We start from the raw sequence: 19,659 nt of genomic DNA, 5'->3' as shown, positions 1-19,659 counted from the left end.
AGAGAGAGAGAGAGAGAGAGAGAGAGATAAGTCGAGACGTTTTGTTTTTAATATTCAATGATGCATCTGAGTAGGTTATAAGTCGATGAATCAATTTACAAGTGTATAAATCCCTAAAATAACCCGACCCTGTGTTATATATATATATATATATATATATATATATATATATATATATATATATATATATATATATACACACACACACACACACACACTTCACTGTAATACTATAACGTATATATAACTTGTTATAGTATATGTTAGTGTGTGTATATATATAACATACACACTTCGTGCTGCTTTAACTACATATATAGCATGTTATAGTATATGATATTGTATTCATTATTTGTATTATAACAGAGTTAATGAATTACATTCAAGATCCTAATTAGTAAATATAATTTTTCATCAAATATACATGAATGTAATTCATTAACTCTATTATAATACAAATAATGAATACAATATCATATACTATAACATGCTATATATGTAGTTAAAGCAACACGAAGTGTGTGTGTTATAGATATACACATACTAACATATACTATAACAAGTTATATATACGTTATAGTATTGCAGTGAAGTGTCTGTGTGTTTGTGTCTATATATATACTTTGATAGCTGTATATATGTATCAATCTCTAAAATAACCCGACCATGCGTTCAAATAGAGTGCAAGGTCAAAAAAAGGATGAGAAGAAGAAGAAGAAGAAGAAGAAGAAGAAGAAGAAGAAGAAGAAGAAGAAGAAGAAGAAGAAGAATATGAATGCACACATGCTATAGGGGGTGGAGGGGGGTGGAGGGGGTAGACCAACATGACTGCCTCCCAGTTTATCTCTTCGGGAACGCGACCAACGTTTCGGGAACGCGAAGCTTTACCAACTTAACTCATCACGAAGCAGCCCATACCTCGCGAACGCGTAGACCCAAGGCCTGGGATCCCCAGCTGCCTCATTTCTCTTCGCGAACGCGACACCACCCCCGTGTTCACGATGCACACGCAAACCACACATTCGCGTTCGTGTCTTCTTCTTCGCGAATGTGAAGAACAAAATCTTCCCATCTCACATTAACCCTTCGCGAACGCGAGACTCCTCTCGCGAAAGCGTAAGAGAAAACCAGAAAGAACACAACAGCAGATATCAATTATCAACAAAAGTCCAAAAATGATCCGTTAACCACCCGAAACTCACCCGAGGCCCCCAGGACCTCAACCGAACATACCATCAAGTCCCAAAACACCATACGAACTTAGCTGAGCCCTCAAATCACCTCAAACAACATCAAAAACATGAATTACTCACGGATTCAAGCATACTGAACTTTGAAAATTTTGAATTCTACAAACGACACCGAAACCTATCAAATCACATCTGATTGACCTCAAATTTTGCACACAAGTCATAAATGACACCACGAACCTATTCCAACTTCCAGAAATTCAATCTGACCTCGATATCAAAATGTCCCTCGGTCAAACTTTCCAAAATTCCAACTTTCGCCAATTCAAGCCTAATTCAACTACGGGCCTCCAAATTATAATCCGGATATGCTCCTAAGTCCACAATTACCTAATGGAGCTAGCGGAACCATAAAAATTCAAATTCGAGGTCTTTTACACATAAGTCGACATCCGGTCAATTTTTTCCAACTTAAGCTTTCAATTAAGAGACTAAGTGTCTCAATTCACTCCGAAATTGCTCCGGACCCGAACCAACTAACCCGGTAAGCCACAATACAGCTGTAGAACATAAAGGAAGCAGGAAATGGGAAAACGGGACTACAACTCTCAAAACGATTGGCCGGGTCGTTACATCACCCTATCCCCACCACCTAGCTACAACTCAAGAAAACCCCAACTCATTTATTCCTTCCGAACTCATCTTAGTCAGATCAATAGAAATTAGTTATTCATCAAAACGAATGATCTTTTTTCAGGCTCTTTCTCTCGTTTCAGAAGTGAAGATCAATCCCCAAATCAAGAATCTCACGGCATACAAAAGAGACAAACTGGTGGTATCAATCTTGACAAGTTTTTTGAAGATGTAGAAGCTATAAAAGACGAGCTTAAAGAACTTGAAAAGCTTCACTCTCAACTCCACAACTCACACAAACAAAGCAAGACTTTGTACAATGCTAAAACTGTCAAAGATGTTAGAACAAAGATGGATAATGATGTTTCAATAGCTTTGAAAAAAGCTAAATTTATCAAAGTTCGTTTAGAAGCTTTAGACAGATCTAATGCTGCTAATAGAAGTATAGCTGGTTGTGGTCCTGGAATTTCTTCTGATAGAACAAGAACTTCTGTTGCGAATGGGTTGAGGAAAAAACTTCGAGAATCTATGAATCAGTTCAATGAACTCCGGCTAAGAATGGCTTATGAGTATAGAGAAACTGTTCAAAGAAGGTACAGTTGAATTATAGCCTTCTATTTTTTGTAGTTCATCCTTGTATTTATTGCTTTCATCATCTTATTCGATTGTCACATTTCCAATAAAAGATATCTTTTGTAGTTTAACTGAAAATATGCTAATAACAACAATAAAGATAAACAAGATCATCAGGGCAAAGGATAAGGAAGCCAGCTACCTTTGACAGATTAAGTGAAATACGTTAATTACTAATGCATAAAGAAGAGATAGAGGGTGGCGTTGAAAGAAAGAGAGAAATGGAAATAAATTAGTAATAAGGATCAATTTCTTCCTTAATTTGTGGACTAGACTTTATTTAGAATTTTCTTTGAAATATGTTATAATTGTAAATCAATCTTTTATTTTTAGAGTAAACAATGAGTGCTATTATATATGAGAATAGTTTTTAAAAAGAGCCACATTGTAAAAATCCCTTTAATTTATCAATGCCCTTGCCTTATATTTCCCTTTGTTATTGGTGGAGCTCCAACATGAAATGTGGAAGTCAAACTGTCTAAATTCTTTGAGATTTTTTTTTTTCAAATTTACTTGCTATTACTCAACTTTAGACTATCGTTCAAAATTATCCTCACCTTGGAGCTCCATTAAGGTCAAGTGCAAAAGAGATTTTTTCCTAACACCGGATTAATTAGACCAAAAGTCAAACGAAGATTTGATTGTTTTATGACCCAAGTTTGATAGTGTGTAGTAGTAAAATTTGAAATCAGGGCCTCTACCTGCTTTGTTTTCGTTGAGATTTATCGTCAACTCATCTAAAAATTTAAACTGTTAAAATATACGATCATATGTCCCTCATGTGAGTATGAACATTTTTTTTTTTACAAACCAAGTGAAAATTCAATTTATAATGCATGTCGACAAGACCCGAAACTAGGATCTTTGACTGCTCTATTACTGAAAACATTGAAATGTGTGATTGGCGAATTTAAAAACTTAAACCGCTAGAGAGACTATAATTACTTATTAATATCATGTGTTCAACAGGTACTACACGGTGTCAGGAGAAAACCTAGATGAAGGTACACTAGATAATCTGATATCCACTGGCCAAAGTGAAACATTTTTGCAGAAAGCAATACAGGAGCAAGGAAGAGGACAAGTAATGGACACAGTTATGGAAATTCAAGAAAGGCATGAAGCTGTGAAGGAATTGGAAAAAAATCTGAAAGAACTACACCAAGTTTTCTTGGACATGGCAGTTTTAGTGGAAAGTCAAGGAGCTCAGTTAGATGACATTGAAAGTCAAGTCAACAGAGCCAATTCATTTGTCAGAGGTGGTGCTCAGCAGCTTGAGGTAGCAAGAAAGCACCAGAAAAATACAAGAAAATGGACTTGTATTGCCATTGTTATTTTGCTGATTATTATCTTGGTGGTGGTTCTTTCCATTCAACCATGGAAGAAATCAGGGGCGGAGACACAGCCACAGCCAATGCGATAACTACGAGTTCGGCCGAATCCAGTAGCCTCAGACCATATATTTGTACTAAAATATCATTTAATACGTGTAAGTCGTAATCTATTCAGAACTCATTAAGCAAAAAGGATTGTGGCTCAGAACCCATAAACTAAAAATCTTACCTCCATCTCGGGAAAGAATGACATAATACGAGAAGTAATCAAATAATCTTATAGGTCACAGGTTCGAACAATGGAGTCGGTCACTCACTAATGCTTATTTGAAGGTAGACTACCTTGCGATACTTGCATGACGACTTCATGCATGAAGGCATAGTACTTTGAGCACTACGCTGCCTTTTGTTGCGTTCTTTTTTAAATGTTTGGAGTTCTTTTTGTAATTATTGCTACAAGTAGAAATGGAGCTGAGGGATACTGTTTAATTTTTTACCATGTGTTTTGTCTTAATTGCTTGGTTGTATCTAATCTCTTGTTGGTGATTCTTTTGTTTCTTCTTTGGACCTTTTCAAATTTAATAAATGCACGTGGCATGCCACCATGGAGATTCCAGCATGCAATTGTTTTACTAGACTTCAAGAAGATGTTAAATAGAATTAAAACAATTCTTCACACCATGGTAAGTACGTAGGCAAGGATGTAAGAATTCATTATATCCGTATGAAAAGTTTGATAATAGAACTAAACAAGATATAGCATACATCAATTATGTTAAAAAGAATTGTTGTATACTTGTCAATACCTAATAATAGAGAAAAGCGACGTTCGACATATGAGAAACAAATAATATTTCAAGATACACATCCTTCAATAATTCAGAACGTAAGGTCCAATAATGTAGAAAAATAAGGCAAAATGAAGAGGATCATAAATGAGCAACTACTTTAATTACTTTTCAATGATATTAACTACTTTAATATAATTGTGAAGGGATGCAATTTGGCAAGTGTAACTCTACTCCGGTGTCTATTCGACATAGAATCCTATCAAAGCGTAACTATTTTTTCATTATTAACCATCAAATTATAGTTCTTTTGTTTTATTTTTCACAAAAATAATTTTTGCATGTGGCGGATCTACATTCGGAGGTGTGGTTGCTGAAGCACCTATTGGCTTTACCCAAATTGTTTTATGTATTTATAGATATCACTTACAAAAATAGATAACTGACCATCATCAATTTATAAATCCTGAATCCGCCAATAAATTTAATTTTGCATAATATGAGCTAGCCAGACAACCTCTCGGATGAGGATATTCTCTCGGTACTCAAGCTTATTTGACCCAATCAATCTTAACCAAACATTTGACCCTTTCCTTACTTCATACCCCACACTCTTGAAGACTAATAAGTACTACAATAATATCAATTGACTTTTTAAATCTTATTTTTTCAGTCAATTTGGCATAGTTGTTGAAGCAGACCACCCGTTTAACAAGTCTTCTCTCCAGCCTGCCATTCAAGAACTAAATAAATTTCAACCTCCCCCCTCCCCCCCCCCCACCACCACCTAGCTACAGCTCAAGAAAACCCCAACTCATTTATTCCTTCCTCAGCGGCTCAGCCTGCCATTCAAGAACTAAATAAATTTCAACCTACCCCCCCCCCCACACACACCCTATCCCCACCACCTAGCTACAGCTCTAGAAAACCCCAACTCATTTATTCCTTCCGAACCCATCTTAGTCAGATCAATAGAAATTAGTTATTCATCAAAACGAATGATCTTTTTTCAGGCTCTTTCTCTCGTTTCAGAAGTGAAGATCAATCCCCAAATCAAGATTCTCACGGTATACAGATGAGACAAACTGGTGGTATCCATCTTGACAAGTTTTTTGAAGATGTAGAAGCCATAAAAGACGAGCTTAAAGAACTTGAAAAGCTTCACTCTCAACTCCACAACTCACACGAGCAGAGCAAGACTTTGCACAATGCTAAAAATGTCAAAGATGTTAGAACAAAGATGGATAATGATGTTTCAATAGCTTTGAAAAAAGCCAAATTTATTAAAGTTCGTTTAGAAGCATTAGACAGATCTAATGCTGCTAATAGAAGTATAGCTGGTTGTGGCCCTGGAAGTTCTTCTGATAGAACAAGAACTTCTGTTGTGAATGGTTTGAGGAAAAAACTTCAAGAATCTATGAATCAGTTCAATGAACTCCGGCAAAGAATGGCTTCTGAGTATAGAGAAACTGTTCAAAGAAGGTACTGTTGAATAAACTCTTTAATTATATTTTTAATTACTTTATTATATTATTAGATGGAAAAGCTAAGCAACTTATACTATCATTTTGACTTTTAATTTAGAATTTTTACTGCAATGAATATCCAAATGAAGTACTAATATTAAATTGCTTGAAAAATTCCTCATTCTCACCGCAATCATCCAAATAAAGTATTCAAGTAATGAAATTATTATCAAGGAAATGCAATCGAGACATTAATACGACCAATAAGAAGTAGCAATAGTAAAACCGTGTCCAAATAAAAAATTTCTGACAGTAACTTAGTAATTTATTGAATATATGAGATAATATCTAATGAGTAAAGTTATTGAACTTATTATTATTGACATATGGATAATGGACTAAATATAAAGTATAAAAGTTTCGGATTTTCGGATATCCAAAAATCCTAAGTACCAAATCTAATATCCCACCCAAAATCCAAAAATTTTAAAAATTAAATTCAAAATCCACATCCGTAATCCAAAAGTCCAAACCAAATATCCAAAAAATTTGAATTTTGGTCTGAGTTTCAGGTTTGCCCAAACTATGCCCACCCCTAGCCCATGCCCTTGCCTTATATTACCCTTTATTATTGGTGGAGCTCGAGCATGGAATGTGTAAAGTCCAAATGTCTAAATTCTTTGGAAAAAAGTTCATATTCTCAATTTTAGACTATGGTTCAAAATTATCCTCACCTTGGAGCTCCATTAGGGTCAAGGGAAAAAATTGAGATTTTTTTCTACATCGGATTAATATTAAACCAAAACTCAAACGAAGGTCTGAATTTTTTTATGATCCGAGTTTGATAGTGGGTGGTAGTGAATTTTGAAATTAGGGCCTCTGCCTAACATTTCATCTAAAATTTAATCTGTTAAAATATATGATTGTACGTCCTTCATGTGCGAGACTAATTTTTTTATGAACTAAATAAGTGAAAATTCAATTTATAATATGTGTCGATAGGACTCGAAACCTAGAATCTCTAACTACTATAATACTAGAATACATGAAATGTGTGATTGGTTAATCTAAAAATTTAAACTGTTAGAGGAACTATAATATTAATTACTTAATTATATTATGTGTTCAATAGGTACTACACGGTAACAGGAGAAAACCCAGATGAAGGTACACTAGATAATCTAATATCCACTGGTCAAAGTGAAACATTTTTGCAGAAAGCAATACAGGAGCAAGGAAGAGGACAAGTAATGGACACAGTTATGGAAATTCAAGAAAGGCATGAAGCTGTGAAGGAATTGGAAAAAAATCTGAAAGAACTACACCAAGTTTTCTTGGACATGGCAGTTTTAGTGGAAAGTCAAGGAGCTCAGTTAGATGACATTGAAAGTCAAGTCAACAGAGCCAATTCATTTGTTAGAGGTGGTGCTCAGCAGCTTGAGGTAGCAAGAAAGCACCAGAAAAATACAAGAAAATGGACTTGTATTGCCATTGTTATTTTGCTGATTATTATCTTGGTGGTGGTTCTTTCCATTCAACCATGGAAGAAATCAGGGGGGGAGACACAGCCGCAGCCACAACCACAGCCACAGCAACCGCCACAGCCAACGCGATAGCTACGAGTTCGGCAGAATCCAGTAGCCTCAAACCATATATTTGCACAAAAATATCATTTAATACGTGTAAGTAATCTATTCAGAACAGTAAGCAAAAAGGATTGTGGTACAGAACCCATAAACTAAAAATCCTACCTCCATCTTCGGAAAGAATGACATACTACGAGAAGCAGTCAAATGATCTTATAGGTCACAGGTTCGAAACAATAGTGTCAGTCACTGATGCTTATTTCAAGGTAGACTACATTGCGACCCTTGCATGACGACTTCATGCATGAACGCATAATACTTTGAGCACCATGCTGCTGTTTTTGCCTTTTTTTTTTTTTTTTTTTAATGTTTGGAGTTCTTTTGTAATTATTGATATAAGTAGAAACGGAGCTGAGGGGGTACTGTTTAATTTTTTACCGTGTTTTGTCTTAATTGCTTGGTTATATCTAATCTCTTGTTGGTGATTCTTTTGTTTCTTCTTTGGACCTTTTCAAAATTAATAAATGCATGTGGCATGCCTCCATGAAAATTCCAGCCTGCAATTGTTTTACTAGACTTCAAGAAGATGTCAAATAGAATTAAAAAATTCTTCACGAATGGTAAGTACGTAACAAGGATGTACACAATACACTTGTAAAAGTTCATTATATCCTTATGAAAAGTTTGATAATAGAACAACTAAACAAGACATTTAGCATACATCAATTATGTTAAAAGATACTTGTCAATATCTCTCATATTAACAGGGAAAAGCGACCTACAACGTATGAGAAATAATATTATTTCAAGATACACACCCTTCAATTATTTAGAACGTAAGCTCCAATAGAGTAGAAAAACAAGGGAAAAAGAAGAGGCTCATAAATGAGCAATTTTAAATTTTTTGTCATCAATGAGCAGCTTTTTCTTCTCTCAAGCATTATAGCTAAAGAGTGACACAAGAGGTACAACTCTTACAAGTTAATAACTGTACATATGATGATCCTATCAACTTCTCTGCGGGTTTAACCGCATCAATAGCTTGAAAGCATCAAGAATATTTACCTAGACCTTTAGAATACGATCTAAGAATTTCCAGTTTGCATGAAACCCCTACTATACATATTTGAAAACAATGACATACACGTCAATTATGTACCTATCTACCAGCCATATGTTGGGTTTTCTACCTGAGGCAAGACATGCAGATCTTTAATGCTGTTTGTCATAATCCCGAGTTTTAGGTATTACACCAGTACACAACCTCAAGAACTCGTTCCTTGTGAGACAATTGTGGGCAAACGCCTGACCCCCATCAACCATCTCGTCTAGGTTTGGTATAGAAGCTGATTTCCCTATGCCTTTCTGATGTCTCCAGCCCATACTCATTTCGCTACTCAGAACCTTATTGAGATCAGAATAAACCACCTCTGTGTAGCAACATCCAATGAATGCTGATATTGCTCCTCGGGAGTGAGAGACTGAGGTTCGCCAGATATTGCCTCTTTAACTTTGCTACAGAGTCTTCACGAATCCTGTAAGTCAAATGCCTGGAAAAATTCATTCGATTGGTGGTCTGCACAGACTACAGATTTTCCCCTTGCAAGAGCCTCGGCCGTGGCAGTGCAGAGCACATCACTGATACTAGGATTTATGAAGACCTTGTAACTGCAAGCAAAGATATGTACATTAAAAAGCTGAACTGTAAAGAATCAAACAGGGAACAAGGAAATGGGAAAACACAACAACTAGCATCAAACAAAAGGCAGCAAATGGTTTGCACTCAACATTGTTGATCACGCTTAAGATCAACCAATTGGAAGAACCATGTCAATGAAAAATCTCAAGAAGAAAATAAAAGAAAAAAATAGTGCATTCAGTAGTTATAGAAGATGTCACAAGGAAAAAGTTTAAGACTTTATACAAGTAATATCGTTCATGAGATATTTACCATTTAAAGGAATAACAAAATTTGCACGAAAGTAAAATTGAAATCCCACGGGTGAGTATATGTGTCTCATACTCTACATATAACATAAATCAGGTCGCACATAACAATGATCAGTACTCTGAAGAAAACTGGCAATTCCTAAATTTAGTTCATCATTCATAAATTCACCTTCAATCAGAGTGGATCCTCCTTCGGGTAAGGAATGTAGCAAAAGTTTACTTCGTCCTTCGCTACATGGACTTTCCACAATCTTTTCTGATATATCTGCAAATAAATTAAAGACCCAAAGAGGATGGCTTATAGTGTCCACAGACAACAGATAGACATTTAAATTAAATCAATAATTAATTTAATTAAGGCTTGTATAGCATTAGAATCCAGAAGTGTTATCTTGAAATTGCTGCATCACCATGATGGACATGTCAATGATACATTCCGGAGAAACTGTCCCATTTTACTTGTTGAAAGGTTGTAACTAACAGAGCTACCACAGAATTCACACCAGATGAAAATGCTCCTAGCTTTAAGTGCAATAATTTACTACAAATTTAAAATGAAAATATATTTTAGAAATTATATAACTTGAAGCAAGAGTAGGCTACCATTCCTACTAAATGTCCAAAAGGAATAAGTGTATCTAGAGCAAAGTGAAAGCACTGGTAAAATATCAAACCAGGAGCATAGGTAGTATCATCAGAGTGACTTACGCTAGTGAAGAATATCCACCTTCAACAGCTTAAATAGACTAAACATTAAAAGTCATGTAGACTAAATGCACAGGTTGAGTATTGCAAACAGAACAAATATTAAGCATTGCAACCAAAAAAAAAAAAAAGTATTGCAAACAGAATAAAAAGAAAGACAATCCAAAGTCGCACTAATAAATTTGTAAATTACAAATGAACTATTACCTCTTCTTATTCCAATTTGATCCAAAAATGGGCTCGACTGTGTAACTAAATATGCCAACAATTCTGGCACATCAAGTGGTGGCACTCCCTGCATAGATGAAGAATATGCTAGGATGGATAAGAGATAACGAACCAGTATTTCTCATATAATAAGAGAGGGGTTGAGGAAAAAGAACCACAAGGGTAACTTTCAGCATAAAGCCATCTTTGGTGATGTAGGAACTAAAAGGAATCACAAATGCAAAGCTAACAATGTGAATTATAGCACCGTCTTAAACGCACAACATATTGCTTAAGATTACTTATGTTACAAAATTGAACAAAACTCAGACTCCATTCCTCTGATGAATAAGAGGTCATTTACATTACAATTTCCTTAAAGTTTTTTGTTTTAGGGAGAAGTTGCAACTAGCTTGTTATTGAAAGACCTTTGCAACTGTTGCAGAGTTGCAGCTCATAACCACTGGCCTAAACAGATCATTCATCAAAACCAAATAGTTAGCATATTTATTCAAACTAAGCAATAAAATGATAAAAGTATAAAGAGTTCACAGCTTTCGGAAATAGAATCCAATAAAACATATTTTAGCACCAGAAAGTGAGACATCAAGTTTTCACTATTTTATCCACCTTCCACTTAAATAAAAAGCATCAAGAATATGAGAAAGATGAAAATAGACTGAGGAATGCAAGACAAAGTTAAGAAAGCAATTGTAACTTGCCAGTTACCTGTCAGAAGTCACTGCATATACCACATTACGACTCCGAAATGACCTCGTGGAAGGCAGATTCCCCTTAAAAAAGATAGCCCACACGAATGGAAATGAGAGACCTTTATTCAAGCAACAGGGTATCAAGGTGCACATGCAGATCCAGTTGTGGACATCCTTGACTGCACAAACATATGCAACAGAATCACAAATAGTAGGATTTTCATACTTTATTTGTTGTCTGTTCTATCAAGTCCCTCTAGCAGCAATGTATATGTCTGGGAACTAAGCCGAGAACCACTTTTCTCCAGCATATCCAACAATTCAGAACATATATCTACAAGTCCCCTCTTAAGTAAGCCATCAATTAGAAGCTTCCAAGCTACCTCATCATTATTGTACCCACAATCAAGAAGCCGGAAGAAGGTTGCCTTAGCTTTATCATTGCTTCCGTCATCATATAATCCACATATAAGGAGCTTGTACGACTCTAAGCGTGGTAAAAAACCTTGTGTAAGCATAGTGTCAAGAAATCTTGCTGCATCCTCATACATTCTCAACTTGCAACAACAATTTACCATTGAGGTGTATATATCTTCAGAAGAAGGCATTCCGCAACTCTGCATATGATCAAGTAACCTCGAAGCTTCCTCAAGGCGTCTTTCTCTACAGAGTCCAATAGCAAGCGAACTAAAAGTGTTTGTACTTGGAGGACATCCATGTTCCCCCATTTTCTCAAAGAGTTTAAGCAAAGTTTCATATTTCACTACTTTCCACACGTCAGCAATATTGATAGAACTGGCCTCTGTTTTGAGATCAAGTCCTCCTTGCGCCAAATGTTTGATCAAAACGGAATAGGTATAATGAGAAGGTTCATATCCAGCATCAAACATACATTTTAGCACATCAAAGGCTCGATTTAATAATCCTGCACGACCATAGCCATCAATCATCACTGTATAGGCCATCAAATCTGGCCTAACTCCCGCCTCTGCCATCTTAGCCATTACATCTTCCGCTTCTTTCAATTTCCCTTCATTGTAATATGCAACCAGAAATGAAGTGTAAATGCAGACATCAGGCTTGTGTCCCATGGAAACCATTAAATTAAAAACCTTGTAAGCATGATCAAAAGCACATTCTTTTAGTAGCTGCTCAATCAGGATACTGTAGGATTCAATTGTGGGTTTAACACCACTTTCTGGCATCCTTTTAAGTAAACGGGCTGCCTCCAGCTGCTTACCCTGTTTACACAACCCATTAATCAGCACATTATAAGTACATGCATTTGGGAAGCAACCTTCCTCAATCATTTTCTTGAACAATGTCAAGGCAAAATCAACTTTTTCAGCTCGGCAATGTCCGTCAATTAGAGCAGTGTACATTGCAACATTAACCTTTATACCCTTCTCTTTTAGAGAACTAAAAATGGTGTTAGCTTCTTCAACTCTGCCTCTTTCACACAAGCCATCAACTAGTGTACCATATGTCCAATCATCAGGAGCCAAACCATTCTCCTCCATCAATCTAAGCAACCTAAATGCACTATCTATTTCGCCCTCTTTACACTGTCCATGCACTAACAAGTTAAAAGTGACTTTACTAGGAGACAGTTTGCGCTCAAGCATCCTATCAAGTAGTGCCATTGCCTTATGCACCTTCTTTGTCCTACAAAAGCCAGAAATCAATTCATTGTATGTACGTACATTAGGGATACAATTATTCGATTCCATCGTGTCAAAAAAAGCTAATGCAACATCAACCAAACCTTTCTTACAGTAACCATCAATCAAAGCATTGTATGTCACCACACTCGGAACTAGCCCCTTTTCTGACATCACATCTAGTAACGCTCTTGCTTCGTCAATCTTGGAGTCTTTACACAAGCCATCAATGAGAACAGTGTAAGTATGAACATTCGGCTCACAACCTTTCTCCTTCATCTCGCCGAACAAACTCAATGCTTCTGCCCTCCTATCCAATCGACACAATGCATCAATGAGAATCGTATAGGTCCGAACATTAGGACAACAACCATCATCATCTCCCATTCCTGAAAACAACCTCATCACCTCATCCATCCTCCTCGCTTCACACAACCCGTGAATCAAATTATTGTACGAAACCACATTTCTTCGGCAACCTTTTTTCGGCATTTCACTAAAAACCTTAAAACCACTATCTACATCCTTTCTCCTACAATGCCCCAATATAAACGACGTATAGGTGTGCGTATCAGGACTCAAACCAGCTTGCAAGATCTTACTCAAATAAAGCTCAGCCTCAACAACATTACCCAATTTACAATAAGCATTAATCATTGTATTAAAAGTATAAATATCAGGCCTAATCATATCATTCAACATATCACCATACACACATTTCATTTCCTCAATCATAACGAACCGCGATAAGGACATTAACAACGTGTTATAAGCCCACAAATTAAGCTTAAACTCATCACATTTATTCATGTCTCGCAGAAAACCCATTGCAAAAACAGCATCGTCACGCGTTTCGCAGGATTTAATCATAGAAAGGCGGGTTTTTTCAGCGACCTGAAAAAGCTTATTGGAAATTAAAATACGTAAAAGGGGTGCATAGGAATGAATATTGGGTTTGAAAGAAGGGATACGAGAGAGATAATTGAAGAAGGAGAGGGTAATATGGGGATTAAGATTTGAGTGGTTTTGAGAGAGGAAAGAAGAAAGAAGAGAAGGGGATAGAGAAGGAATAAGAATCTTGAGGGAAGGGTGTTTTTGCCAATTTGTATTTGAAAGGAGATTGAGGAGTTGTTGGTCAATGGAAGAAGAGGTTTCTTGAGATTCTTCTGGGAATGAACAAGTGATGGAAAATGGGAAAGATTTGATAAAGGAGAATAAAAGAGAAATTGACTGACCTGATGAACGGAATAATGGAGTAGGCAATGCCGTCCATTGTATCATCGTCTTTGGAAAATCAATCCAATCAAGACGGAGAGAGATATTCAAGTTTTGAGATTCATGGAGCTGGTTTTGGAGTGTAACACAGCGGCGATTTTGTTGTTCCGCTGACAGAGGTGGCGATACTTCAGCTGACATTGGAAGGGCCGAATTGCACAAATAGCCATTTTAATTTTTTTTTTTTTTTTGTCAATCCACTGGGCAATGCTAGGGCTAGTTTTTTATTAATAAAAGAAAAAAATATATAATAATTAAGAAAAAGTACAAATAAGAGGACAATAGCACTGGTATTGTTATCCATATGCCTTGGCTATATAATCACTCATCTGCGCCTCACATTGACTTATGATGGCAGCCTCATACAGAGGATTCATGGTGTAGCTGCCGGCAAAGTCTCACGAGGGCATATAATCTCATAGCCGTGTGGATATTTTTTCAAAGGCATAGGATCAAGGCAACACTAACCGAGCTAAACCTTACCTTACTAATCCTATTGAGGCAAAGAAAATTTAATGTTTAGCCTCTCATTCAATTTTAGACGGCCAGGTCTCAAGTTGAAAATTGCAGGTCTTGTGTCAACCCCACAATGATTATTGTTAGAACGATATTAGGTGGATTTAAGGAACTCTATGTTCCATTTAAGTAAAACATCGAATAATAACTTATATAAATTCAATTTTTGAAAACAACTTACAAACTCAGAAAAACTTGTATTTGGCATATAGGTTTTTACAATTTAGTCTATGAAACTTTATATGATACATTTGTGTAACAAAGCTACATCTTGATGCGATACATTGTTTTTTACCCACCTTGCTTGTTCAAGCCGGCAAAATATAATCTAGAAAAATAAATATCGTATGAAATCAAAATCATGAACGAGAGAGCATTATAAGGTAGAAGTGACATCAGGTAGCCAGTTCAATAATGCTATTTAATACATAATAACTATTTAAAACTTAGCCATTTTGTTGTTATCATTTCTTCTTTTGTTGATGTCGCCTTCAAATACAAGAAAACCTTTGTTAGCAAATTTCTAAGCCAGCAAGAGAAAGACGGTCCAAGAACATGCTTCAATTGTGCTTCAAACTTGCAATAGTAGTGCAGTTCAAACTTCAAGGCAATTGTCTGAAGTTCGAATTGACACATTTTAAGCTTTTGGTCAGTGGCTTAAATTTGATCAACATATTTCATGCATCAGTTTGGTACCCCTAAATTTTAATTATCGAAAGTATAATAATCTTATATAATTTTTCCCAATTGATAATCATGTTTTTTTTGTTTATATTGCCTAATCTCGAACGATTAGTCAGTATATTCTATACGTTATACATATATGCACATATACACTTCTTAATCTGCCTCTTCGATCTTTTAGTATATTGGAGTACTATATTTTATGATCTGGTTTGATAATGATTGACATATATCTTTTTACTATATAGATGCTCATTTTGTCATTGTGGGACCTAAGAGATTTGAGAAAAATAGAGATAGAGAAAGAAAGAAAGAAGGAAGGAGGAGGAGGAGGAGGAGTAGGAGGAGGACGAAGAAGATACAACTCGCAAGAGGAGTTTTTCGTAGTTGGCTAAATATTAAATACCTTACAAACGTTGGGCGTGTTTTAAACAACCGTATAAGTGGCTACTGTTGCAAATCCACCATTATAATTTGCAGTCGTATCCTATATTTGTGCCACCTTTTAACTTGTACCCTATTTTTAAAAATTATTGATTTGATAGCCAGCTGATAAAAAAATTCGTAATAATATGACAATTACACCCCTGACAAAAGATATAAAACCTATATCACGCATAGGGGTGTTCAAACCGAACCGGAAAACCGCACCAAACCGAAAAGACAAACCAAACCGATTAAAAAACCCGACTAGGTTTGGTTTGACTTGGTTTGGTATTGAGTAAAAAAATCCGAACTAAACCGACATATAAATATATAAATTTTATATATATTTTTAAGACTTTATAGTGAATTTTCTTTAGAAAATGTAGAAATATTTGGGATCCTCTCATTTATTAACCTTGAAAGCGTAAATTAACGAAAAATTATTGTTAGACGACTAAGAAAATAACTATCATGTGTTACTAAAAAAATTCTCCCATTAGAATATTTTAATAGATCATATGTTTGTCAATTTTTTTCCATATTTACTAAACATATATTCACTTATCAAAACTTTATCTATAATTTTAACAAAGTAAGATTGAAATAATATTTATGTAACAAAAAAATCCGAAAACCCGAAAAACCCGACAAAATCGAACCAATCCAAACCGATATAGTTGGTTTGGTTTGGTTTTGATAAAAACCGAACCAACCCGGTCGATGTACACTTAATCACGCATTAATCGCGTGATCTGCAACCTTATTCGTGAAAAAAGATCTCCTCATCGCCTCTCAAACCAGAAACTTATCCAGATTCATCTTCAAAATCACACTTGAATGAAGTTGTTTCACCTTGAAGCTAAAACTTCATGCTAATGTAGCATGAAGTTGTTTCATGTTGAAGCTAAAACTTCATGCTAATATAGCATTAAGTTGTTTCACATTGAAGCTAAAACTTAATGCTAATCCATGCTGAAGTTATTTATCCTGCAGTCTACAGTTTTGTCATGAGTTTTATCCGAAACTTCAGTCGAAACATACTGAAGTTATTTAGTTCATTTGCTAAAATAAAAGACTAAACATGCTTAAGTTTTTTAATTCATTTGCGAAAACTTCAGACTAAATATGCTTAAGTTTTTTAGTTCATTTGCTAAATATTCAGACTAAACATGCTTAAGTTTTTGTCTTGCAGTATGCAATTTTGTAATGAGTTTTGCTAATGCATGCTGAAGTTATTTAGTTCATTTGCTAAAATTTCAGACTAAACACGCTTAAGTTTTTTAGTTCTTTTGCTAAAACTTCATACTAAACATGCTTAAGTTTTTTTGTCCATTTGCTAAAACTTCAGACTAAACATGCTTAAGTTTTTTTCTTGCAGTATGTAATTTTCTAATGAGTTTTTGCTCATGCATGCTGAAGTTATTTAGTTCATTTGCTAAAACTTCACACCAAAACATGTTGAAGTTTTGTCATGTGGTCTATAATTTTGTCATGAGTTTTATCCGAAACTTCAGTCTAAACAAGCTGAAGTTTTTACGTTCATTTGCTAAAACTTCAGACTAAACATACATAAGTTTTTGTCTTGCAGTATGTAATTTTTTGATGAGTTTTTTCTAATGCATGCTGAAGTTATTTAGTTCATTTGCTAAAACTTCATACCAAAAACATGCTGACGTTTTGTCCTGTAGTTTATTAAAGAAGGGCAAATCATCTTTTTAAGATGCTTTTAACAAAAAATGGGTACGAATGCAAACGAAAAAATAAAACGGGTATAAGTTAAAAAGAGGCGACCAAATAGGGCGCCCCATGCAATTTTTACGGAGTAGTTAAGCATGTCTGAAGATATACAGGCCATGTTAGAGCTCTAGAGCTTTATAAGGAGCCTATTATACGTTGGGCCATTTCATTTAAAAGCCCAAATTATAGCTGGCATACTGTAAATCCCATCGTAATATAATATAGAGAAATTTTCAGAAATCACTATTGTTTAGTGGTAAGTAACTTGCTATAGCTACCATTTACTAAATTACTTTCTATAGCTATGTTTTCAGTTATTCTAGATGTTGATACCCAATTTTCCCTATATATTTTTAATATGCATAAATACTTTCAAAATAGCATATATATGCATATATAAGCATGCACAAGGTTTTTATAACTTTTCTATAATTTTAGAGATTTTAAATTGATTCATGTCCTCCCCTTTTTTTACTCATAAAATCCCCAATAATTATCCTTCAAATTATTGTTGTGATAATTTAATCATCTAAATTTTATATTTATTCCAAAATATTGTTAAAATATTTTTAGTGTATTTTTATAATTTGCATTTTGTATTTTTTAAGCCAATTTTCATATAATTACAATAATAGCCTTATTAGGGTACAATTATGTTTTATATGCACAAAATAATTTTCTATATTTTTAAAATATTAAATATCTATTTTAAATCATTTTAATACACGAAATTATTTTTTAGAAGTTATCTATTATTTACTATAAATTATATAGAGTTAAATTGGTTATTTAAAACATAGCCAGATTGCATTTCAATTTTAGCCTCAATTTTAACCCAACCCTAGCCCAATTCATAATCGAATTACCCGATTCAAACCCTAAACACACATACCCGACCCAGAACCAATTAAATCATGGCCGTTGATCTGAAAGATCAACGGTCCGTATTGATTCTTGCCTTTTTTAATCCTAAACCACCCCCAACCCTAATCATTTTCCAGATACCGCCGCCCTAGAATCCTCTCTACTCTTTGTACACTCTCAACCTAACCCTAGCCCTTCAACTGCCGACCTCTCTTCTCCGGTCATCTCCGGTGACTTCTCATAGACTCCTAAGCCTCTAATGGCTTCTCTCATGCCATGCTTGCCTTCTTTAAGGTCTTCAAGGGCCTAGTGCCATGCCGACTTACATCTAGAGTTCATAACTTGTATGTTCTTGGATACTCTAGTGTGATTTCAAGCAAAAACATGCTGTATTTGTTACGATCCTTGGGATTCTAGACAAGTTCTTTCATCTCTATATGGGTTTCTTCTGAAACCCTAATTTCCGCCTATATCTCCTAGATCTGTACAGATCTAGGACGATTTGAGTTTGTTTCTTTAATGTTTTACACTGTCCTTGGAACTCTTTTACAAGAATCGTTGATTTCAAGTGTTTTTCACCTTCTTCTAAAAATTAGGGTTTTGGAACTTCTTTTAAAATTTTGTTTAAACTAATTCTTTATGTTTAAACTTCTATTTCTTGCATATTTTTGACTGATTCTATGATTTTACTACCTCTTAAACTTGTCTATGTTGAAAGCCCTAATTTTCTAGATTTCTTCGCTTGGTTCTATGTATTAGCATGACTGATCGTTTCTTGTTTGAGTTTCTTTGATTATCTTGCCTCGAATATGTTCCTACTAAGCTTTTAGTCTAACTTATATCACCTCTATGTGTTTGTGTTCATCTTGACTGTTCATGATTTGCCTCTTTCTATCAGTGCTGTTTAACTTGCATGTTTGCTAAGTCTGGTTATTCTTATCTTACTCTATTTATATGCTGCACACTGAATCATGACTTTCTCTTTGATTGATTCTGGATTCCCTATTTCATGGTTTGATTGGAAGACCTTCCTTTAAACCTTCGATTCTTACCCTTTCTATTCAAATTGATTGATTCACCTACCTTGTCTGCATTGGTATTTTATTCTTACTGACTATCTCCTTAATTAGAGTTTTCTGAACTTAGCCCTAATTGTTTACCCTATACTTACTGAATTTGAAATCTTTCCTTATTGGTTGTACATTGATTTCTTTCCTTATTTGTTGCTTATTCTTACCGTTTGAACTGATTCCCTTAAGTTAAGGAAGTACTTGCACTGATTTTGCTCTAA

At 35.0% G+C, this 19,659-nt stretch overlaps 3 protein-coding genes across 4 annotated transcripts; 2 read left to right on the top strand and 1 right to left on the bottom strand.

Annotated features, from left to right (window-relative positions):
• Positions 1-1,845: 1,845 nt before the first annotated feature.
• On the top strand, positions 1,846-3,982 carry LOC107826066 (syntaxin-121-like). The gene is made up of 2 exons (XM_016653008.2): positions 1,846-2,416; positions 3,426-3,982. Exons 1-2 carry the CDS (start codon positions 2,175-2,177, stop codon positions 3,877-3,879), a joined length of 696 nt encoding a protein of 231 aa, XP_016508494.2. The 5' UTR covers positions 1,846-2,174; the 3' UTR covers positions 3,880-3,982.
• Positions 3,983-5,317: 1,335 nt separating this feature from the next.
• LOC107826070 (syntaxin-121) lies at positions 5,318-8,057 on the top strand. Its single transcript, XM_016653012.2, has 2 exons — positions 5,318-6,060; positions 7,177-8,057. The coding sequence occupies exons 1-2, from the start codon at positions 5,654-5,656 to the stop codon at positions 7,658-7,660; spliced, it is 891 nt and encodes a 296-aa protein (XP_016508498.2). The 5' UTR covers positions 5,318-5,653; the 3' UTR covers positions 7,661-8,057.
• Positions 8,058-8,494: 437 nt separating this feature from the next.
• On the bottom strand, positions 8,495-14,335 carry LOC107826068 (uncharacterized). Of its 2 annotated transcripts, XM_016653010.2 has the most exons (4): positions 11,222-14,335; positions 10,493-10,580; positions 9,750-9,845; positions 8,495-9,298 (listed from the first exon to the last, which is right to left on the bottom strand). In XM_016653010.2, exon 1 carries the CDS (start codon positions 14,280-14,282, stop codon positions 11,433-11,435), a length of 2,850 nt encoding a protein of 949 aa, XP_016508496.1. In that variant the 5' UTR covers positions 14,283-14,335; the 3' UTR covers positions 8,495-9,298; positions 9,750-9,845; positions 10,493-10,580; positions 11,222-11,432. The 2 variants fall into 2 exon arrangements, with proteins under 2 accessions (XP_016508496.1, XP_016508497.1); XM_016653011.2 differs by lacking the exon at positions 9,750-9,845 and having other exon boundaries at positions 11,222-14,317.
• Between the last annotated feature and the right edge of the window lie 5,324 nt (positions 14,336-19,659).

This window comes from Nicotiana tabacum, chromosome 5, assembly GCF_000715075.1.
Source record: "Nicotiana tabacum cultivar K326 chromosome 5, ASM71507v2, whole genome shotgun sequence".
Classification (NCBI taxonomy): domain Eukaryota; kingdom Viridiplantae; phylum Streptophyta; class Magnoliopsida; order Solanales; family Solanaceae; genus Nicotiana; species Nicotiana tabacum.
This window is presented reverse-complemented; position numbering and strand designations above follow the sequence as displayed.